The sequence below is a fragment of the Chelmon rostratus genome, chromosome 12, assembly GCF_017976325.1.
Source record: "Chelmon rostratus isolate fCheRos1 chromosome 12, fCheRos1.pri, whole genome shotgun sequence".
NCBI lineage: Eukaryota > Metazoa > Chordata > Actinopteri > Chaetodontiformes > Chaetodontidae > Chelmon > Chelmon rostratus.
In genome coordinates, this window is record NC_055669.1 from 377,260 (window position 1) to 402,367 (window position 25,108).

Sequence of the window (25,108 nt, forward strand, 5' to 3'; positions counted from 1 at the left end):
TGTCATTGTAATAGTGCAGTATTATTGATTATAATTACTATAACATGTAAGGAGCATTTTAATGATGCAACTGGTCAAGGTGACCCTAACTTTAACTTTTTAAAATTATTCTGTTGAGTAATTTAGGTCTTTAACAATTTATCATTTTATAAACTCATCATAGCTCATCTTTGTAAAGTAAAATATTAACAGAAAAGTGACTGAAAAAGTAACTAGCAACAATTTAAGTCGGATAAATGTAGTGGAGTAAAAGTACTGTATAAAGTTGCACATTCTTTCTAACTTGTAAGTGATAAATATGCCACTTATAAGCATAACTGTGTCTTACGCACATTACCAGGTAACACTGCTCATCTTGCATATAGTTTACTGTGGCACAGTGAAACTGCAGCATTTGGGGTCCACTTTGCCAAGTTGGTTGTTCAGCCCTGTTCACAAACACACATTCATAATGCAAAAATGGACAAGACAAAAGTAGGTCACATGAACACGTTTATTTCTCTTGCATGTGGTAACTGATTCAAAAGTCGCCATCATTTACGGTCATTATGTTGACTTACAAATAATGAAACTGACTAATCATCACACGAGCTACTGTTAAACAAAGTAGATGAGGATGGAAGCGTGAAACATTAAAGAAACAATAACAGAAGGAGAGCAGGCAGTAAAGATGAAGAAGCAGGTTTTTAGTGTCTGGTCGGTATGATTGAATGTTTATCTAACTGTACAAAACCTAAATGGTTACAACAACAAATACAAATGGAGATTGTGACGTTTCTCAGATGATGTGCGGAGATTAGGTTGTGCATGGGAGAACCCAAGCAATATTGACCTGAGTGACAGGTCAGGACAGGACATTGTCTTCGAGCCGTAGGTGCGAGGGCCCTTTATCGCCGCTTGCAGCTTTAATTGTTTTTGTCGCCTGAAACGGAAGGTAAACATTTACACCTGCAGCAGTGATAAACCGACACTTTCTGTACCACAGAACATCTGACCAAACAAATCGGGCAGAGCTGCACTGATTCATTTCACGTGTGGACAGAGGTGAACCAGCAATGTACATTATGTACTCCACCACTAAATTCTCATTCTCATTTGAACAGAGCCCACCTGGGCTACCCTGTTCCAAGTTGCAGTCCGTAGCTTTTGCAAATTTACCTTAATTACTTAAAAATAGTTGCATCATGTTTAAGTCATTTTGGTTACTGTTATGTTGACTTTACTGATAAGGAATAAGATATAGCTTTGGTCATGGTGTTGCTTACTTTATTGTAAATACCCATTCTGGCTGAGTCCATGTGTTCTTCATATCAAGCAGGATAATATTTTTTTTTTCCATTTTTTCTTCTTTTTTTAAAAAAAGGAATTTACTGTGAGATCATACTGTGCTTACTAAAGCACTCTTATCTAATCAACAGCCTTGATTGGCCTGCCTGGGATACTGGCTCCCAGAAATGACATGAACACAGTTACAAACAAGTGCCCCCAAAAACTTACAAGGCTTAAAAAAAGAGTCATTTTATTATCTCACACTGCATCTCTAAAGCTACTGTACAGAAGTTGATGTTGATTGGTTGTCATGTGTCTTTATTGTGATCATTTTCCACATGCTGTGGTGTCATCTTTCTTTGTGTTAACCATTCCTTATTGAATGTCACTGTCCATCTAGTAAAGTGTGCAGTATAAATACATAGTATATTGCTCACTCACTTCTGAATGTAACTGAAGCCACTGCTTTCTACAAAGACTTGCATTTGCTGAAAAAAAGACATTGTGGCACAGTGAGGTTAGAACTGCAAGCTATGTTGCATGAAAATTAAACTAGATGACTGACTGATGACTGTTGAAATTGATTCGAGAACAACACAAAAGTAAAGTAACCTGAGGATTTGCACATCAACATATCCACTAAACATAGATAAACAAGAGAGAAATAACAACAAAAACCAAAAGAAAACATCTGGTCATAGTGAGGATACAGAGTTTTTTTTTTACCTTCTCATAAATTGTCTATTTATGAAAAGGCACCTATTTCTTTAAATACACTGAGATGTTAACAACATACAACTTCATGTTCCTCTTATAAAAATGCAATGAGTTAATTTTAACTGACAACAAAAATATGATATCTTAATCTAGAAAGAGTAAGTATACTTGAAAACACAGTTACAATTCATGTTTCACCTTGTGACTGGTCCCATTACTAGACACTTACTCTGTGTTGTGCGTGAGTAATCCATTGTGCACACAATTAAATGTGCATTTAAATGTGTCAACATGCGTTCAAATTAATGCACAGCTGATCTAATAAAACAATATTAATTAAATAAGATTATGCAAAAGAGGCATCAGGTCCTTTCATTCAAGTCCCTTGAGAATACCTGTAGAGGGCACTCTTAGACTACCTTTACAATACAATCAGCACCCATGGAAAAGAACTCACACAGACACACTTCCCGTCTTTGTCCCTCTCCAGTCCTTATATATAAATATGTGCTGGGTAACAGTACAAATGACATTTATATAAAACTAAATAGCAACACCAGAAATGTTTCGAAGGAAATGTAATGCAGACCAAATTGTGTCTGTTAACATAATGAGGAAATGGTGTTAATTAACGTACCCACACACTATCCACTCATAGTGACTACAGCATTATTCAGCTTTTTAATGGTTGTGTTTAGGCACTGACTACACTTTTGGGAAAAGATCATTGGATCTTTACCTGACCTTCACCAAAATGCTTTTGTTGTGTAAACCTAACCACAGTCTGCGCATGAACCCTGGATTCTGGTATCATAGTCCTGCACTTTGTATACCTGCCATCAACCCCAACCATGTCCCTGCAACTCCTGTGTGGTAAATAAATGTAGTGTTTCATTCACTCAAAGAAACTTTGACCCTGAAGATAATCCAGGCAGTGATTACATTTGTTAGTGCACTATAATTATGAATTAAAATTTGTTTTATATAAATATAATTTCGAGGAGACAGGGGTAGGCAGTGTGGAGTCACATGAGTTCAGGGACCATGTCCTTCATTGGGCTTCAATGATGAAGCCTTTGCAGAACTGAAGGCCAGTAGGTTGACATGCACTTCCTCCCTCAAATGATTTATTTGTTTTCTTACCACTTGGTTTTATTTTGATTTGTTTTGTCCATCTGCCATGATAGTCTCCACATTGTCTGGGAGCGTGTCTACTTTGCTACAGCAAAGTCTGTGGAGTTAAGAAACGTACACAGTCTGATGATCAGAAAGGAAAGAAACAAGCTACTGATGTACCTTAAAATGAAGTAATTTCAATAATATGGATAAACACACTTGATATGTTGCTAGTAATCCTTTATTGTCCAGAGAAACTGTGTGCACTCAACTGCCGTGATAGATTCAGTATGCTCTGTGCCATTTTGAGGTCTTTTTAGTCCTGACTAAATGAAAAGTACAAATGGAGGAAATGACACACACTTTCAGACAATCTCTTTTCAAAAGCATTCATGGTGTTGCATTCAGCTGTTCACAAATAAGTGTTATAGGAGCTTGAGAGAAAAGTTTAAACCTTGTCTGCTCTCACACATCCACAAAAATGCCCATCATTGTAGAAGTGATTGTTAGGTTGTTGTTGTTGTTTTGGAAAAATCACCAAAAATGGTGGCCTCTGCCTCGCCCCTTCAAATCACAGGTAGTTTGTCTGAATGATACTGGGGCCCTAAGGAGAGTGGAGGGTCTGTAAAATGTCTTCTTTTTATTGATGTTCCAAGGCCTCAGCTATTCACTTGAACTGACAGTCAAAGCTACAAAACATAACCCAAGATGTAATAAATTGGAATTATCCGTTAATAAGATAAGACCAAAACAAATGGTGTGTTTGAATGCTCTTCTTCAATATTTAATACACACTTGACATTACTGAATTTAGCCTGATGACATCATTAAACAAGCAGCAAGTAAATGTTTTTGATAAAGGATGGGAGAAGAGCCTGTTACAATACAGAAATGCATAACACTGAAAGAGGAGCCCATGAGCATGACACAGGCGGTGTGTGATGATCAACATATGAATAACCAGTGAACTTATTCCCCATCCTTCTGCATTTTCCTGTCTTTATGTCTACATATCTGCTCATTTCACCAGTCACCATATGAATCTAGAGTGCCGTGTCCTAAGCTTTTATATTTTTTAGGATTTTTGATTCTAGAAGTGCATGCAAATACTGATCTTGCAGTGAATACTGCCTTTGCATCCCTATTCTATTCCCTTTTCACCTTCAAGACCCAGCTTTGATTTCAGGTAAAAAGGAAAGACAAAAAACAAAACAAATACATAAAAACAAAACATACATAAAACAGACAAACATCAGTGTTCAGGATTTGGTAGATACATATGTCTTCTTGGACTGTGTCCAATGAAGACAATAAAAATAACTTTGGAATTTTGGTCCTGTATCATGTGCTTGATACAGTTTGATCTGGGTCCTTACAAGAGCGCAACACTTGGCGTGACAGAATGGTGTGTGAGGAAGACCCATAATATAGAGTAAAGACTCATTACTGTTTTTTCAAGTCTTGCAAATTTTCAAAAGTTGCTTAGGCAATTGTAAAAAAAGATATTTTTTCCTTCCACCTTCTGTCTTTCCTTAGTGTTATTTGTCCATCACAAGAAATAGGCCTATATATCAAGAAATAGGAAACTGCAAATTATACCTGTTGAGCTGTACACAAAAACTCATCAGGTTAGTCCTAAATATTCTCATTTACACAAGGCTTCATTTATGCTCAGGTCTGAGCCCTAAATGATTAATCAGTTGTCACTGTTTTCAGTCTGGTCTTTAAAGAAAAGGTCAACAACATTGAGAAGAGACAGCGTCTTTCAAATCATGTGAACATGTGCTCCTAACTTCCTTTAGTATCCAGTAATAAAGCCATGTGACAACAATGCACAGATGTTGTTTGTGGACAGCAGTGCTCATCAAAAACAGATGAGAGTCCAAAAGTCTCATGGGATATGATCACTGCATCGCTGCAGAAAAACTACAACTGTATGATAGTTTTGTTAGTTTTGTTTAACGCGCGTATCTGTGTCCACACTGGGTAATAGTTATTGCAGTTTATTCTGGGTAGTTGCTGTCATTAATCCCAGCAATCTTATTCTTTACCCGTCCATTTGGAGTGCCTGTCTGTGAACCTTTCTGCACTTTTAGGTTCACATGCTCGTTTCACAGGGCGGTGTCAGGTTTCCATCCAGAACAATGTGGTTTTCTCTTTTCTCTCCACTCTGTTCTGCTCCCTCTCTCCCTTCTCCTCCCTCCACTCCCTCCATTGTTACTAGCTCCTGGGTGCAGTTGAGCGGGCTGCCTTTAGCCAACAGTGGGCTAGCAATGCTGCCTGAGCTGAGAGCAGACCTCTCCATGTGATTCCTCCCCTGCTGGCTTAAGCTGGTGAGCTGCCCTTCACCTTCTAAGCTCCTGGCTACTGAGCCCTCACCTCCCCCCTGGTAGTTGCTTGGACTAACAGATTGCTGGGCCAGACATGTAGATTGAAGGATCGCCAGTGGAGATTTACCTTCCTGGGTTGTAGAGCTAGGAGATGTAGAAAAACTGGAAACCATGTCTTCAGAAAGTAGTTGAGCAAGGTTGGAGCCGGAGGAGGCTGAGGTTGCCACAGGTGTCATTACAGCCATTAGCACATCATCTTGGGATTCAATGAAGTCAACCTTGAGGGCTGTTGTCTTTTGAGGGCTAATATAATCTCGCAAGGAGCTGCAGATGGTGTCGTAGGTCATCCCAAAGCTTTCCACGTTCCGTGATGCCAAACCTGTATCTCCAGTCCCACTTCCTCTGGGACTGGACACAAATTCATACAAGCCCTCTTTGATGATAGTCATTGGCTGGATGCTGTCAGGGGCCCTGTTCACCTCCATGGTGCTGATCTGACTTAGATCCAAGGGAGGGGGGATACGCTGGTGTCTAATTCCACCTTGACCCCCTTCAGCACGAGGGAGCAGAGAGCTTCGTTCTCCTCTCCCAATAGAAAAATCATCAGCCACAATGGAGGATTTCCTGGCAATGCTCATTTCAGGCGAAGTTTGACGGGCTTCGGTTGAGGTCAACTCTTTCATCTCTATCTTCTCCTCAGTATTTTTTTCTTGTTGCTCTGGGATAGACGGTGTCTCATTGTAAGTGTCATCCACCCGCTTTGTGTTGAGGTGTTGAGGGGTAGTTTTGTTAGACAAAGGCTTCATTCGTTCAGGAGAGCCCAGCTGAGCCACTTCCTGGTAATGTGAATGTTGGGACCTGCCTGGGCTACCCACCTCTGCATTGCAGTAGTGTTTGTGGTAGCTCCAGCGACTGGGTGACAGGTGATTGTCCACAGGTAACTTGCTGTCCTCTCTCTTTTCTACCAAGACATCTGTGAGTTCCATACTTCGTGCAAAAGCATCCTTTAGGTTAATAGAAACAATGCTTCCACTTCGTTTGGCTCTTTCAAGAGCTTCCCTCCTTTTGATGGCCTTCTCCTGCCTCTTCTGCTCTCGGTAGAACTCAGAGAAGTTGTTGACAATGATTGGGATTGGAAGGGCAATGACCAATACACCTGCTATGCAGCAAAGTCCTCCTACAATCTTGCCCAGCAGCGTTTGTGGATAGATGTCTCCATAACCAACAGTGGTCATAGTAATGGTAGCCCACCAGAAGGAGGCAGGAATACTTGTGAATTTAGTGGCATCCTCATCTTTCTCAGCAAAGAACACCAAGCTAGAAAAGATCATAATGCCCATGGCTAAGAAGAGGATCAGCAGACCCAACTCGTTATAGCTCCTTCGCAAAGTGAAGCCCAAAGACTGCAGTCCTGTCGAGTGCCTGGCAAGCTTCAGGATCCTCAGTATCCTCATAATTCGAAAGATCTGGACAACACGGCGCACGTTCTGAAACTGCATCACACTCTTGTTAGATTCAGTTAGGCAGAGGGTCACATAGTAAGGCAATATAGCCAGCAAATCAATAATGTTCAGTGGTGCTTTGATGAAATCCCACTTGTTGGGTGCTGAAAGCAGGCGCAGCATGTACTCCATTGTGAACCAGGCAATGCAGACAGCTTCCACATGGGCTAGGTTAGGGTTGTCATTGAATTGGCCAAATTCATCTACCACCTGAAGCTCTGGCAGAGTGTTGAGGGACAACGAGATGGTGGAAATGATGATGAACAGAATGGATATCATAGCCAGGATCTGCGAAACAAAGACAAGATTTTGGGTTACTGTTATGTGGCATAAAATTATATACAGACATTAACAATCCCGAGAGGATGATTCATAATGGCTTTGGGGATCCCCTGATTTTTGTCATTTTTGCTTTAAATGTCATGACAATTATTGAACGGATTGCTATAGAATTTGGTACAGACATTCCTGTTCCCCACAGGATGAAGTGAAATTTATCCAGTATTTTAGTTTATGACCAAAGAGTTCCAAAACCAGTATCATTCTCATCAGCCTCAGCTGCACTTGTGGACAGTGGAAATATGCAATAATTAGCATGCTAACATGCCACTGTGGGTGTACATACATGGTAAACATAACCTGCTAAACATCAGCATGTCAACATTGTCACTGTGAGCATGTTTAATGTTCAATCAGTGTTTCGAGATTTGAGTGGCACCCAGCAACCCATGCAGAACCCGAAACCCATTTCCTTAAAAGTCGCCTTTTTTTTTTTTTTTTTTTACAGTCCTACGATGTGCCTCTGGTTTTACTCTTACAATCAGGTGAACCCAAATGCATGATTACTAAGCAAAATTACCTGCACTAAGTCTTTTAGATGATAAAATTGTAAAAGTCATCACTTACAAGGGTTTTATTACAGAGCTGATCGATAAATTGAAAAGGATGCGTAGCTGTGGCTAGCTCTAGTGGCTCCTAGTAGCTGCAGTGTTCATAACACCCCTCTGTACAAATGTGTTAGACTCAATAAACAGCATACTGATGGTTCAGCTCTCTTAAAGCCTTAACAGTGGGGCAAAAAAGTTCAGAGGGTGGCACGAGAGGAAAAGGTCAACAGTGATCACTTTCTGACCAGTGCTCTTTATATTATTTAGCTCTGAAAGCTGTGGCATGTTAGTGGAGTCAGCCCCTAACCATCTTCTACTTGCGACCTGTGATTGCAAAGGAGAACTTGCTGTCTTCCCACATGATAAAGTCCTTGCAGAGGCTGGTCCTGGCATACCTATGGCCCCTGATTAGCAAACTAATTAGTTTACATACCAACGAAAGGTGGGAGTGGAAGACAGCATCACCTTCCTGAATCACTGTGCCTTTTCTCACATGGAAGGGCCAGACAGAACTGCGAGAGTAATGTTGTTTGACTTCTCCAGTGCCTTCAACACCATCCGACCTGCCCTGCTGTGGAGCAAACTGACAGCTGTCCTGGTGTCCTGGAGTGTTAACTATCTAACTGGTCGTCCAAAGTACGTTCGACTTCAGGGCTGCCTGTCTGACACTGTTGTGAACAACACTGGGGCCCCACCGCATTCACCAGACCCATCATGAGAGCCAACCCACGTGTGCACACAGCTGCAGCAGCACATATGTGAGTGTGTTTCAGGGAGGGAGACGAAAGGCAGTGAACTTCAATAACCGAAAACATCCCTTACACCATCTTCCAGGGGGTGGTTGTAGTGACTATATTTCAGTGTCTGCAGCAATATACTGAGAATGTTCTGCCAGTCTATTTTCTTTGCTGTCTGCTGGGGTGGCAGGGTGAGGGCCTTGGACACTGATAGAATCAACAATTTCATCAGGAAGGCTGGTTCTGTCCAGGGGAACTTTATGGCTCCAATTTTTTTGAGTAATTTACAAAGCATTTTAACTAAAAGTAGGACTTAATTCAGAGAGAAGTAAGGGGAAATGGAAGACTACTAAGCCAGGAAGACCAACTTTCAGTCAGTAATGTGCTACAGGTAGGCTAAAGTGTCTCATCTCGGGATGTCAATGGTTAACAGTTTATTGGTTGAGAATTGTAACACGTCTATACAGTGTGATGTGCTCCGGTCCGAGGCCACCACCCAGCTGGTGTGCCGTATGATTGAGAGCCATTTGTGGCCAATCAGTGTGGCAGAGGGTGAGGGATTCAAAGAGTTAGAGTTCAGTACCTTAAACCCAAGTATGTTATGCTATCAGGAGCTACACTGTCTTAATTCAGTTCAATTAAATTTTATTTATATAGCGCCAAATCACAACCGAAGTTGTCTGAGGACACTTTACATATAGAGCAGAAACCTCAAGCAGAACCAGGCTGTGGGTGGGCGGCCATCTGCTTTAACGAGTTGGGTAAGAGAGAGAGAGGGAGAGAGAGAGAGAGAGAGAGAGAGGCACAGAATAAAACTTTGAAGAGAAGAAGAAGCATGAGCTAGCAGTAAGACAGCTCTCACAAATGAAAGCTACATCACAACTGCCTGTCACTTCAATGCCAACCAGGAGCAGGGTTTCCATTAGGTAAGGGATAATGACGCGAACCTGCTCACTCTACATTATCCCCCTTAGAACATGGCTTACTACTAAAGCATTCAATAATGTGACACAAAATAGTGATTAAAACATATTTTAGTCATTTAAAATCAGCCTACTCTCCTCTCTTTCACTACGCAGTAGCTAACGGATAGCCCCATTAGTCTATGACTGTTGCTATGGCTTCCCTAGCAACAGAGTGCCTGAGCAGCTGGTGGTCTCTCAAATAAATAAACACTCCTGAATTTTGGCAATTGGCAAATCAGAACTGAGTATTTAAGAGCGCCATGTTCTAATTGGTAATAGCCGTTTGTTTTAATTGGAAAAATCTGTTGAAGTCATAGACATGAACGTATTTAAGTTTCTCCAGTCTTGATGTTTGGAGGAAGTAATTCCCAAGTGAGATGTAAAATGTGCAAATAGTAAAAAATGCTGCTCTAGCAGCCTCTTTTACTGATCGGTTCACTTGTTCCCACAATGCACCAGAAAGAATTGATTATCAGGGCCAGCAAACTTACTAAAAATTACAAATTGCTAAGTAAAATGTAAACAGAGTGAGTTAGTTTTGCAACTGGCCCAGGCCCCTTACTCATTCTTGATCCTGGCTGATTTGAAGTAGTCCTACTTGTCAGAACATGACTCACCTAGTAAATGAACCAAGGGTAATCAACACGACTCCTAAATACCACTGTTCAAAAAACTGTAACTGGGAAATCAAATGTCTGAGGTGAGTGAGGTAGCTAAAGCATGTGCAATCTGAGTCTTCTCTCTGCAGCACTTGCTAGGACATTTCAGGATAATTGTAATAGGATTGTGTTGCTATCTATAGAAAGGATAGAGAGAGGTTAGAAGTGGTTACTTATTCCTGCCTCCCCCAACAGGAGGAATCAATTAAGCAATTTATATATTATACAAATTATATATATATATATATATATATATATATATATATATATATATATATATATATATATATATATATATATATATATATATATATATAATTTTCCAGGAAGATTCTTTGTTTTATTACCATCTTTTACAGTTTCTAAATAACCCAAAAAGCAAAAAAAATCTGGCTGAAAACATGCTCCTCACCCGTAGAAAAAGTCACAGGAGCAGCTAGCCGATGTTGGCTGTGATTTAGCAAGGAGGATAGGAGGCCCTGTAGGCAAAGTTTTCCCTCGCTTCCGACACCAAATGTAGCATCACTATGTTAGTGAAGCTACATTAGCTGGTTTCACTCACTCTTTAGTAATCAGGCTACTGTGTGCCATAACCAGTGCCAAAATAACAAAACCTGTTTTACAGTATGATCTCAAGCACTAGAATTTCACCTCAACTCTTGCTTATAGACTAACACTCACTTTTCAGACTAGCAGGAACAATAACAAGTGTCCTATCACATCATACATATTTTGGACAGAGAGGACAAATGGTTTGAAAGAGAGGTGAAGGAGGCTATTTACATAAAAATAAAGAATCATCCCTCAACAGAGGAGGAGCACTAATTAGCCAGGTGGTGTCAATGGCTGTGATAACAACCTCACAGAGGTCAAATTCCTGGAAAAATTCAATTCAGTTCAATATTATCAGTAGGTGCGGACCATACTCTTAATTAACAGAGACCCCAATATTCCCCCGTGAGCAAGCACTTGACAACTAAGGGCTGGTCCAAGGCAAGGTTGAGCCAGCCATAACTGTAAGCTTTATCAAAAAGGAAAGTTTTAAGACTACTCTTAAATCTAGACAGGGTGTCGGCCTCCTGGACCAAGACTGGAATATGGTTGCACAGGCGAGGAGCTTGATAGCTGAAGGCTCTGGCTCCAATTCTAGTTTTGGAGACTTTAGGAACCATAAGTAAGCCTGCATTCTGGGAACACAGTGCTCTAGTCAAGTAAAAGCTAAATGAGCTCTTTAAGATATGATGGTGTCTGACCATTCAGGGCTTTGTAGGTAAGGAGAAGGATTTTAAATTCTATTCTAGATTGTACAGAGAGCAAGTGCAGAGTGGCTAATATGGGACAAATTTGATCTCTTTTTACAATCTTATGCAGGTGAAAAGGCAGTCCTGATCCTGATCAAAGATAACTCCCACATTCCTAACTTTAGTGCTATGGGCCAGCGCAAAGCCATCCAGAGTAGCTATATCATCAGATAGTGATACCAGTCAGTTAAATCTGAAGAAACCCCTTGGATGAGAGATGAAACGTTTTCAGTTTTCTACAACCAATCCAGCTGTCATAGATTCAACTCTCCTTGGATAACCATGACCTGAACAACTCAGAATCTCTTATAGGGTTAGGGTCCTCTCTAACTCTGCCAACTGTAGGGATGCTATCTCACTGTCATAGGTAGCTCAGATGACAGACAGGCTTTACAGCCTCTAAGTGAGCATATCACACATTTACTGACAAGCACTCAACAAATTCACTGACATTCTGGAAAACTCAGTAGCTGCAACTAACAATCATTTTTACATTGGCTGAACACTAAACAGTCTTATCACAGTGACATTATAACATAACAGTTCACACCAACATATCACCCTGTCCGATACATAAGGAATGAGAATCACAACTGACTTTATTGGGCAACTATGTGTACATACACAATGAATTTGACTCTTTTTGACTTTGTCATAGCTCTCAATATAGCAAATACAGGAATAGACATACAGCTGTAAACAAGGAAGGATACCAAATTTTGAACAAATAAAGACCAAATAAAGGTTAGACTGGTAGAGAGTAAAGAATGGTCAGGACTGTAATGTACGCTAGTGTGTGTGTGTTTGTGTGTGTGTATATATATATATATATTATATATATATATATATATATATATATATATATACAGTATATACTGAACGTTAAACAGTGTGAACTGTATGTGTGTGTGTATGTACGTGAGCGTGTGGGTGTTTGTGTATGGGCTTGGGTTTCTCTGCCTATATTTGATTTATATATATGATTTTGTACAATATATGCATCTATATATGTGTCTATATACTGTATACCTGTTTATGACAAGCAAGATGATATATACATGTTGAGAAGACTCACACTGCTCAACATAATTTAAAAGCAAATATACCCTACAGGGACTGATAGCCCATTGATAATTTAAAGACATGCAGATAATGCACCACTCACACACTGAAGGCACCACTCACACACTGAAGGAGACATCAAGTTATTTACTTAAATGCTGCTGGAATGGATTGGGCTCCAGTGACAGAGAATATTGTGTGTGACTGATTTACAGTTTACAATGATCTTTTAAAAAAGACATAATTACTCATAAAGCATGTACTTTTTCTATTCTGCAATGACACCTGTTCCTGTAACTCAAAAGAGCATTTCTTCAGGGACAGGACAAAGGGAAGTAGAGGGCAGGTGTATCAAAGTGTGTCCACTCTGCAGCGTCTTAGTGGCTTAATGGCTGCCAAATACTGTGACCTTGGCACCTAGGGCAGATTTAAAGCAGTACCAGGAACACACAAGCTGCTTTAGAAGCTGTACACTGGAGGAAGAATTAACAGAGGCTCCACATTTAAGATTCAGCTGATCAATAACACTTCAAATAAACAATTCAAATAGATAAAAGCGGAGGAACGTCAGTATTAATGTAACAGTAGACTATGTAGACTTCAAGAGAGAGAGCAAGGTAGGAAATCAGAGAAATTGACAGAGAGAGAAAACTCATAGAATTAAAGATTCTATGAGTTTTCAATATCAATATATGGAGGTATTTCTGGAACAACAGGCAGGATCTGTTGCACAGCTGTTGTTTTTGCATAGGTCATCAACACAATGTATCTAGAAAGCTGGTGCTTTCACCAGTCAGTGTTTTCATCTGTTGTGACGCAGACGTCATTCTAATAATCATTCTTTCATCCAGTCATTAATCAAGATGTTCTACATTCACTGTGAGTAACATTAGGAACACATTGTTGATAGTGACATGGATCTTCTTTCAGTAATGGAAAAATAATTGTGGATACTCATTGCAGTGTTAAATATACAGATATACTGACTTTTTATAATCCAACAGCATCAACAGATCCCCTAATCAAATTTCGTCCCAGCTCAGCTCACCATTGATGCTCTTGTGTACCCACAGCAGATGCTGGATGCACAGATTGTTTTTAGCAGGCATGTGGGCATGGCCATGATCGTGATGACAGCTTGTCATAACACAGTACACACACACTAAATTGCAATATTTAATCAATACACACATCAGTATTTTTTAACAGATTTTATCAATCATGACCAACCATTTGAAATACAATGATACCTGACAAGAACTTAAGCTGTATTGCAAAAATCAGCTGTAACTTAGTTGAGGTGAGTAGTTGTTCTGGAGCTCTTGATTATGTGATTAAATCTTCACCAGCAGATAGAGTTTGCCCATTCATGATATGTTAGATTGCATTTTTGTTGAGCTCAAAATGGACTTCTTGTACAATGTTGGTTTAGTTGCTGACCTTGGAAACTTTGAAAATATTTTAAAAGAGCAACTGAGTTCCATGGAAACGAAGCAAACTCCATCCCCTGATAAAGATAATGTGATGAAAACAGAAGACCAGCTATGGTCTGTGTTGTGGACCCTGTGTTGAGATGGATTTCTAAACTATAGTTTATATAGATGTGTTAGAGGGATTAAAATAACATAGTTACAATTTTACCAGTATTTGTTGGGATATTAAATTTTATATTAGGTGGTGATGGTTCACAAATGCATAAACACACAAGATAGAGACAGCGAAGAAGGAGGAGCAGAATAAAGACAGAAAGACAGAGTGAGAATTATAGTAATTACTTCGAAACAAAGCCTCTGGATGGTCTGACACACCGGACTGTAATTAGCCAAACATGGTATGTAATTAGGCATCCAGGCAGTGTGATCACTACAACACCTACACTGAACCACAATGGAAGCTGCTTTACTGTGGATCTGTTGGTTTGGTCATTTGATGAATCTTTGTTGTGTCACAGAGACAAATTTGTGACCTTTGTAATCATGTCCAGAAATATATACATATGTACAAAAAATCTCACACACTTTGAAGACAATCCCCAACCCCACCCACACTTAACAATTTTTTTGTGTTCTTGAAGATGGACACAGTGCTAAATTCAAAGCTGCGATTAAGATCAAGTCCATCTCAAGCCAACAAGGAAAACCAAAAAGTGGCATTATATATGTTTTGCTTTTAGGTTTGAGCTCAGTTATTTCATGTTTTATGATGTAGTCTCTCCTTATGTGCCATGTTTTGTTTACTTCCTGCCTTTGTCTCTTTCCCGCACTGTAAATTGTAGATTAGTTCCACCTGTCCCAAGTGACCAGTCTGCCTGCCAGTTCCAGTGCCTGAGTCAGCTAGCAACTGACCTCCAGCCTCAGTCTACTTCTGACGATACCCTGGAGTCTCATTTCACGGTGAACTGGCTAGCTTTCAAGATGGCCCCCACGAGAAAGCAAGGCTCTGCAGACATTAGAGCTCTCTGTAATCTGGCTCACTGCTGTCCAGCTCTCGCCCATCTTCTCAGCTTCTGGGCTGTCCTGGTAGGCACAGTGTTGTCCACACAGAAGTTAATGTCGCCTTTAATGCATGTTGTCAAACTGCATCACAGGTGGTTTTTGTTGTGCAGTCCTCACCTCCCTGTGAGGACTGCACAACACTTCCCAGTCAGTGGTGTCAAAACAGTCCCTCAGTGCCATACTGGACTCATCTGACCACGTCTTCACATACCTAATGGTTGGCCATTGTTTTCTCACCAAAGGCATGTAAGTAGGTAGCAGATGAACCAGGTTGTGATCAGATCTGCTCAGTGGGGGGAGGGGTGAAGAGCTGTAAGCATTCTTGGTGTTTGCATACAGTAAATCCAGTGTTTTATTGTCTCTGGTGTGGCATTTGACATACTTGGTGAAGGTGGGAGCATAGTTGAAATCTCCAGACATGGGGAGAAAGGCCTGGGGGTGCAATGTCTGTGAGACCACAGTGTGTAGGAGGTCGCATGCTGCTGCCACGTCGGCCGAGGGGGGCATGTACACAGTTATCGCAATGACATGCGATAACTCCCTCAGGAGGTAATAAAGCCGAGAGCTTACAGCTAGCAGCCGATGAAAATTGTCCAAAGAAACATGCGTGTCCGGCATGAGTTCGTTCAGCCACGTCTCTGTGAAACACATGACGCTACACTCCCGATACTCCCGCTGGTTAGGGCCGTTAGCTCTTCCATCTTATTTGGGAGAGATCTTACATTCCCCACAATAAGAGACAGTATGAATGGTTTATACTGTCTTTGCTTGTCCCGGCACTTTTTGTTCACAAGGGTTAGGGTTAGGTAAGTTCACAAAAGAGTAAAAAGCAAATCACTAGTCTCACCAGTTGTACATCAGTAGGTACACACGACCGACTGAAACTAGTGATGGAAAAAAGATGAAACACACACAATAAAACACTAAAACAAAGGAAAGCAGTTGGAGCTGCTATAGCTGCCACTCGCGCCATCTTCAGTCTTTATATTCATATTCACTTCATACATGCATACTATTAACAAATACACATCAGCGAATTGAAGAAACTATTGCGAAAAATGACTTACAGTCACATTTTCCAGCTATAAGAGAGAGGTGTAAAGGTGCCATTCCTTGCTGGTATTGTGTAAAATAGAGCCAACCGGAGTTTTAACTGCAACACAAATACTGATTACTGATTACAATGAAACACCAATACTTTACTACAACTATAATATACAATACTAACAAAATGAAAAAGTAAAAATCACTAAACATAAAAAGGTTGCTTGTATTAAGAAATCTCTGCATGTGATAGCACCACAGGAGCTAAACTTGATGGAGTGTCTGTCTATGTGATGTCTAAATTCCATGGTGACTATAACCTTAATTCACCCAATAACTCCAAAGTAATTTAAAACAGCCAAGAGTGAATGACCAACCAATGATTGGTTGGTCATAATGGCTGAAAGCTACTGTAATATAAGTTCTAAATCAGGATATGTTAACCCAATAAAAGCATAGGGTATAGGTTATATGGAGTAAAGCTGCTGCAGGTGGAAGGAAGGGATGCAGTTGAAAGATGTGGGAACTAAGCAGGCTCAGTGTTAGATTGGTTTAATCACAGCAAACCCTCCATCAGATACTCAGCTGCTCATCAGAGTTGGGTCAAAACACTTATGACTGATGACTCATGACCAGAAGGTGGAGATCTGGTTCTGCAAGGGACCATATGTTCTACATCGGCCAGCTTCCTACAAAGGGTCAGGGTGTGACCTTAAGCAGCAGCAGATAAGCTAAGTGTGTGTTGTGTGACCAACCGAACCAACCTGCCTGACCTCTACCAACCCGAAGATCTTTCCCCTCTTTCCTCTTTTGCTGTAGATTCACACACATACCTCTTGCACTCACATGAACTCTCTCTCTCTCACAGACATACACATACACACACAGTCAACCCTGGCTTAGGTAACTGCCTTAGCATAATTATATTTGTTCTTCTATTTACTTCTATTATAACTTGTGGGGGGGGGGGGGGGGGGGGGGGTCCTATGGGAATGGCTGGTCAAGGTTCCCTCCAGATCAGCGTTTGCAGGGGCCTCACTACTTCATAGTTGCCATCCTGGGTCATTTTCTCCAGGCCCAGCCAGTCTCTCATAGAAAGAAAGAAAGATGTAGCTTGTTGGTGTCACTGCAATATTGGTGGCCTTTAAATATGAGGAGATGTATGCTCCAGAGGTCGGAGACTTCAGCTACATCTCAATGCATGTACAAAATCTCAGATTTTTATGAGCTGCAGGGTGTCATTTTCACCTCAGGCACATGACGATGAAAAAGGAAAACAACATTTTGAAAGACTGGAGCTATAATTTGGGGGGTAGAGTGAGACTTATCTGTCCACTATAGACCAGTGGTTCATCAGAGAGACACCATGTGTGCTCTGGGTAAACAAGTACTTCCTGCAGTGTGAAGAATGCACATACAAGACTTTAAGAAACAAGTTTTTTCCCCCAAAATCACAAGCAATATCTTTTGTTTTGATGTTTGCATTTGTTTGATAAACTGAATCAACCATACAAAAAGCAGTAGCCTAAATGACTGAAGTGGTAGTGAAGTGGTGTAGTGGTGGTAGTACTAGCACGAAATAAGTCTTATCTGTACAGTTTGTTTATCTTGCCCTTCATTTCACTCAGTTGTCTATTTGTTGGATTGTATTTAATTTACAGTTATACCAGACAACACTGGATTCTGAGTGGCTGGATGGGTTTCGGATATGTACCCAGTTCATACCTATATGGCATCCTCATCATTATTCAAACATTACATGTAAACATAATAATACCATAGTCTAAGGCTATTAAGCTTAGGCCATGTGGAGACCAAACACAGTGATGTCATTTCTTTGAACTGCCTAATTTATCATCAGTTCTGTATGACATGCACAAAACTATCCAAACACATGCTCTTTATTATTTTTTTATCTTTATGTAAGGAAACCTAATAATTTGATCCTAGTTTGAAGAAAGAGGTTTAAAAATGCTTGGCTTATCAGTGTACTGACCACCTTGTGGGCATGTACAGTCGGTGACTCAGTAATTGCGCAGTTTGCATAAAACTGTGCATTAAAAAGTGACATTGTCATTAGATAAAACTTTTTTTTTTGCATTGTGTTCTTGACTCCCCCCTCTCTCTCCAGCAGGTCAGACAGTGGACAGGACAGACTACCCAACCTGCCAACAGTTAGTCTATTTGCAGCAGCAGCAGTCCTGGTAAAAGCCTCAAAGGAGATTAAGCCATTCTCCTAAGTCGTACTCTGTGTGTGCGTGTGTGTGTAAGTCACTTTTGGTTTGCTTTGACCAATTGTGCAATTCCTGAAACTGTTTAGCCAGAAGCATTACATGCATTTTACCAACTGTTTGAAAAGAAACTGAAATTAAACAATCCTGTTTTGTTGTATTCTGTTAGGGGGTTAGGGTTGTGTGTACATCAGTACAAAATATGTGTGCAAGAGGAACATGTCAAAAAATATAATGAGAGCCAAAAATACGAAGATTACACATATTATGTAAAGTAATAAACAAATCTCGGTTATTGGAACATTTAATTATCATATTATCCAACAAAACTCAAAACTGTTATGGATTGTTGTCCATCTGGAGTCTTTACATGCCACCAATAAGAGAAACTCCAATTGGTTAAGAGTGGAACTGCATGCTACAGAGTGGTACACGGCTGGTGTCAGTGCAGAGTGGCCTAAGCAGCTTCCCTCCTGCTGACACTATGTTTACAACATAGTCACATGGACCCCTGAAGGCCAGCACTGTTATATATATAGAGTGATGAACTATCTGGTTACTTCACTTTTATCATGAAAAATAAGTAGGTATACGTATACATGCCATACACCATTTTACCTAATACATGTCATATATTGGACTCTACTGTTGGCCTTTTTACTGTACTATACCCTGGTTATCTATGATTGACAAATACAAAGGACAAGCTATCAGACTATGGGAGCTGACAACATGGTTCACAGCTGTTCAGGGCAGAAAAAACACCTACGGAGCGCACTGCCATACTGATGTGAGTTTCTCCTAAACACTGCTGGACAATCAAAGTTAAATAAAAGGGAACAGTCATGTAATGGCAGTAACAATATAAATACAAAAACAACAAGGAGAAGAAGAAAACAAAGAATGAGCAATGGACATGAGAGGGATGGAGTACCTAACAAAAAGGCTAAAAATATCTCACCAAATGGGAGGAGGATTACCCATACTTAATGAAGAGTGAATAAACACTGGTCAACGTCATGCTTTTTGTTAAAGATGCCACAGGGATTTTACTGTATCACACAGAGAAAAGCAACAAATCTGCCAAGCTTAATCCTTTATAGGGCACTCATTGAAATACTTTGAAATTCAAAAATTCAACCTTAGAGTGTTAATGGAGGCCATAACGAGTTCATTTCTGTTGCAACATTTTCAAATATTTTCAGTGTCTTGTAGAAAATCAAAGTGAACCAAGTTATTGTATTTGGTTCCTTGGCCTAAAGTGATGAAAAAAATCCAATAAGTGTATATGTAAAATATACAACAAAAACACCTATAAGGTGAAAGGGACATGTATGTTTCACATAAGAACATTAGAACATAAGTGCTAATACAGACACCTTTCAAAATAAACAGTATAACATTATACGCTGTATAACACACACAGTATAACGTACACAGTACAACTTTAGGTACTGTCTAACAATATAACACATAGTACAACTTTATAAACTTTATAACATTCTTCTGATTGGCTGAGTGAGGACCACATGGTTTTTGACCTCAATGAGGTATAGGAGGATGGCCATTTGTAAAGGGTGCAGAAATTACCAAAAACAGTCACTTGCCCTATAAAGGGATAAGCAACCCATGAGGCGTAGAAGTATGCTCCACCAGTGACTGCATGAACACTATCTCTCCCATCCATAGTCATAATCACCCCTTCTGCCAATTGTATCTCTTGCCAGTGGCATCTCTGAAAATCACAATTTAAGCATAATGTATAAGTGATGTATACACTTGACTTTATAGGGCCTTTTGTGTATTCATTTATATAATGCAGGGATATTGACAGAATTGCACTTTCAGCCAGGTACTACTTCCTCTACTACTTGTAGTCACTTATTTCATTTAGGAACTAATTAATGTAATCTTTGTTGCTCTGCTATTAATAATTAATATAATCTAAGTGGTTGCTTAGAGGTGATTCACTGTGTGTACCCTTGTCTAAATGTAAGGATAGTTCATGGCGGGGTGCCATAAAATTTCCCTTATGTTCAAATCCCAGTGCTGACAGGTATGCACCAGGCTGATTAAAATCAGTTAAACAGTCAGTGCAATCATGGTGGCCCACGGAAAATGCTACTTACAGCACCTTGGCCAAGACCAGAACTGAATGACCCACCTCTTTTTAAAAGACCTGAATATCACAAATAACTGCACCCATTCCTGCTTGTTCACGGACTGATATGGTATCGGTCTCTTTTATGTTCTGTGTATATTTGCAGCGTGGCATCTTATGTGTTATTTGTTTGTTATGTGTAACCCTCTACTCCCTACGGAGCCCCTAAAGTGTCATGAAGAAAAAAAACTATCTAGAAAAAAAACTAAATATTGTGCGTACGAGATACTAAAACGTGCGCACGAGAAACTAAAACGTGCGCTCGATTTAATGCACTCGTTCATTTATACAGACAGGAAGCAACAACAATAGACAGCCGGGCTCCGTTGCTGAAGCGTCAAAGTTCTACACCTACAAGAAGTACACTTACTTCAAGTATTGGTAAGTTGATTTGATTATATTGTGAGCTCATCATAGTGTAAATCATTCTGGAAAGGGACAACTAGGTGCAAACAACATATCTGCATGACGGTAGCTCGGTGCATAATGAGAGCATTTGTGACTGTTAAGTCCGCGGCCTGACCAGCTGTCAGCCAACGTTAGCCAAGGGTTGTCTGTGAATATCTCGTGCGCACGTTTTAGTATCTCGTGTGCTCGATTTAGTATCTCGTACGCACAATATTTCGTTTTTTTTCTAGATAGTTTTTTTTCTTCATGACACTTTAGGGGCTCCGTAGGGAGTAGAGGGTTACACATAACAAACAAATAACACATAAGATGCCACGCTGCAAATATACACAGAACATAAAAGAGGCCGATACCATATCAGTCCGTGAACAAGCAGGAATGGGTGAAGTTATTTGTGATATTCAGGTCTTTTAAAAAGAGGTGGGTCATTCAGTTCTGGTCTTGGCCAAGGTGCTGTAAGTAGCATTTTTACGTGGGCCACCATGATTGCACTGACTGTTTAACTGATTTTAATCAGCCTGGTGCATACGTGCTCACGCTTTAACATCTCGTGTGCACGTTTTAGTATCTTGAGCGCACGATTTAGCTTAAACTTGCACACGTTTTAATGTCTCATGCTACGTTTTAATATCTTGTGTGCAAAAAAGAAGGAACACTACCGCAGGTCCTTCATTCCAACAGACGTCAGGTTATTCAACTCAGGCATTGTATAATGTAGCACTGTGTCCACACAAATACTGCTTCTTCTTTTGCACTACTGTAAACATCCTTCTATCTACATGCTATAAGCTGTGCAATATTACAATCTTTTTTCCTTAAATACTACACGTATGCATGCGTATTTTTTATTTCCACTGTGACACACATATATATTTTTCTACTGTGTACTAAAGCAAATACTGTAACTTATCCATACCAACCATGTGCATTTTTTTCAATCCTTGTGCAATTTTTCTATATTTCTCAATATTTTCCATTGGCAATATAGATATATTTTTTATAGTCTTTCGTATAAAGCGTACATATACATATAGTGATGTTCTTATTTTGTATTTTTTATTTTCCATTGCCTAAGTATTGTTACTTCTATTGATGCTGCCAAATTTCCCCAGCTGGGGATTAATAAAGTTTATCTTATCTTAAACTCGCTAAGTAAAAAAGCGGGCTTTTTTGTAGAAACAAGACTTGTATTAGTCAAAACTGCAGAAAGCAAATTGTTCAGTCAGCCTTTTTGGTAATTCATTTGAATTCTTCTGCCTCTACTCTTAAATTTAAGAATGCAGCCTATTATTCTGCCTTTAGGTTCATAATTGGGGATTTCAGAATGTATGAATGTTTACTACATAATATCGCTTCTGTCTTTTTAAAGTTTGCACTGCACTCGGTCCCCTGACTACTTGGTTACCACGTCAGAACTGAGATTGGGAAACTTTTCCTAGAACGCTATGTACCACACAAAGGGAACAGCCTGCAGAAACTCTTTACACTAGACATGCTGATCCCTTTTAATCACTTTAAACTATAAAACTATAAACTTTAAACTCCCAAATAACAATAAGACAAAAGAGTCAATACAGAGAGAGTCACAGAAAAATGAAACAAGTTAAGTTGGAAACAAGTTAAAGAGCAGGGCAAGTTAACAGATAATTAGCAAAGTTAGAATCAGAATTAATAAGTATAAGTTCTCTTACAAACCAAACATTTTAGATTGGAAATCAACCCATGAAAAATTAAATAAAAAAACATAAATGACATTCTTTACAACATGGTAGTAATAATATCACAGTGCTGTGGTCAGGAACATCATATCCATGCAAGGGTACAGAGTGGCCACTGTAAGCTGTGGATGTGAATGATTTTCCGTGTATCACTCTGCTGATACACTCATGTCAACACCTTTTGCTGTTGCAGATGTGCAATATTTTCATATTATTTATTTAACTAAAAGTTAATGCTCATGGATGCATTTTAAAGGTTCAGTGCACTTTAAAATGCAGTTAAACCTAGATGACTGTTCCGCCATTGCCATTGTTATATGAAGATGTGAAAGTTATCATTTTGAGCAGAGCAGACAGTTTCTCTGTTGCTGGCTGCAACAATCAACTGAATCAACCATCTGAGGAGAGATACAGTGGATTCAATTTCGTTTTGATGGAAATGTCCACGCAAGGACTTGAAAACTCTTTTGTGTTTTAACCTCGGACTGCTTTGAGGGTCATTACAAAGCTATGAACTGAGACCTAAGAATTACTCTGTTGTTGGCTGCAAGAACCAGTGAACATGTGCAGTGATAAAGTTTTTATTTTAGAAGTATTTATTGTGGTGATTTTCACTGCAGAGGTGCAGCTAGCTGGAAGCTAATAACACTGTCGGACCTGACAGGAAACATGGCCAGCAGTGCCTACTCAGGCCTGTGTGAACTTACCAATCAGAGCAGACTTGGTGGGGGTGGTTAAGGAGGACTGGAGTTAAAACGAGCATTTCAGACAGAGAGAATAATGGCGCAGCAATTGACAGTGTAAGTATAAAACATAAGCATAAAAGGATGTATTTTTTTTTTTTACATTGAAGGATGTAAACCTATTTTAGTAGACATCCAAAGTAAAAGTATGAACCTGAAAATAAGCATTACATGGCCTCTTACAACCTAGATTTGAGCTCCAAAGATAATCAGATCCTATCTGACTCTCTGATTAAACCCATAGCTCTTAACAGTCTCTCCTCATGCTGCTGACATTGCAGGTGGCCAGCTGAAATCAGTTAACAATATGAGTTCTTATCTTCCCTAACCGCTTGCTTTTGTTTTATGTGTCTCTTTGCTCTCATATCTGTTGTCTTTCTGTTACTTAAATGATACCATAATGCAAGAGGAAACAAACACAAAGCAGCTAATTGACACTGCTGGACAGTTTTCATTACCTGAAGGTTTACCAACACATTCACTCAATGACAGGACACAAAGTCTAGCACCCTAGAGTCATCATGCTATTGATTCACCCGCTATACATGTAAACCTAATCATAGCTATAGGTCTCCTCCCCTCTCCTGAAGTAATGAGAGGACAGGAGAGATCCTGTCCTCTCATTACTTCTTCTTCTCCTCTCTCCATCTCTACTTTCTTATACTCCTCTCTCATCCTTGCTTCTTGTCTCCTTCCCTCAAAACAGAAATTATTAGCAATCAGGACCCGGGAGAACAGGATGAAAGCTTTAGTTAGGTTATCTCATACTAAAGGATCATAGAATGGGGATATTTTTAGAGTGGAATTTCCCTTTACCAGCATGTTTGTAGAATATGTGCAGCTGTTGTTACCTTTGCAGCCACAGATGAACTGGGTTTCTCCAGCAGATCCCAGAGCTTCTGTCTCTTGTCGGGGCAGCAGCCTTGGTCCCCTTCCTCCCCCTCATTCTCCCGAAGCGTCTCCGCCTCCCTCCTCAGCTCCTCATTCATCTGCTCCTTCTTCTGGTGGTACCGTGCCTGGCAGCATGATTCCAGGTAGATCTCATCAATTCCCCAGTAGTCCAGCTCCTGGCCAAAGGACAGGGCACACATCTCTTCCATCATGTGCAGCTTCCCTGTTCTGTAGAAGTTGAGGATGGAGGAGAAGGCCACTGGGTGCCGGTCAAAGAAGTACTCGTTCTCAGTGAGGCTGTAGTCATCGCAGATCTCCAGCAGTGACTCATGGGTGTTGCAGTCTCTAAGACGTCCAAGACGGGTTCTGGGCAGCCGGTCCAGTGTTCTCCACAGGACTTCATGTGTGAGACCTCCGACATTAAGCCTGACCCGCCGTGAACGTGCCTTGATGCGGATAATGTCTATTGGCTCAGGGGGGAGCACGGGAGCTGCAGTGGGCCGAGGGTTGACTTTGGGTGTGCTGAAGCTCACTCTGTCTGTCATTTTGCTGTGCGTGTGCTACTCTCTTACTGTCGGGGTCCGTCACCTCAATCAAAGGTTAGAGTGGTGTATGTGAGTGTCTGGAACTCGTGTGTCTCAGTCAGAAGATGGTGGTCAGAAGGGGAAGCTTGCCCAGGCCCACCAAGCTAGCCTGGCTGCGTTCAGACCGCTGAACTCCTGTAAAGATCCATGGCTGGGAAAACAAGACTCTATACATTATACAAGTCTGAGCAGAGTAAATTAAATTAGAGAATTCTCCTAAATGACCTGTAGAACCCTTTCAGTGACCACAAGATGTGCTACTATCAACATTTGTAAAGGTAATGACAC

General features: G+C 40.3%; 1 protein-coding gene across 1 annotated transcript; it reads right to left on the minus strand.

Moving 5' to 3' along the window:
* Positions 1 to 561: 561 nt before the first annotated feature.
* Positions 562 to 24,814, minus strand: LOC121614463 (potassium voltage-gated channel subfamily B member 2-like). The gene is made up of 2 exons (XM_041948325.1): positions 24,197 to 24,814; positions 562 to 7,222 (listed from the first exon to the last, which is right to left on the minus strand). Exons 1-2 carry the CDS (start codon positions 24,779 to 24,781, stop codon positions 5,201 to 5,203), a joined length of 2,607 nt encoding a protein of 868 aa, XP_041804259.1. The 5' UTR covers positions 24,782 to 24,814; the 3' UTR covers positions 562 to 5,200.
* Positions 24,815 to 25,108: the final 294 nt, after the last annotated feature.

Coding starts and splice junctions, on each gene's coding strand:
- LOC121614463 (XM_041948325.1), bottom strand. CDS start 24,781: ATGACAGACAGAGTGAGCTTCAGCACACCCAAAGTCAACCCTCGGCCC. Junction 7,223..24,196: donor GTTCATCTGTGGCTGCAAAG/GTAACAACAGCT, acceptor TTTGTTTCGCAG/ATCCTGGCTATGATATCCAT.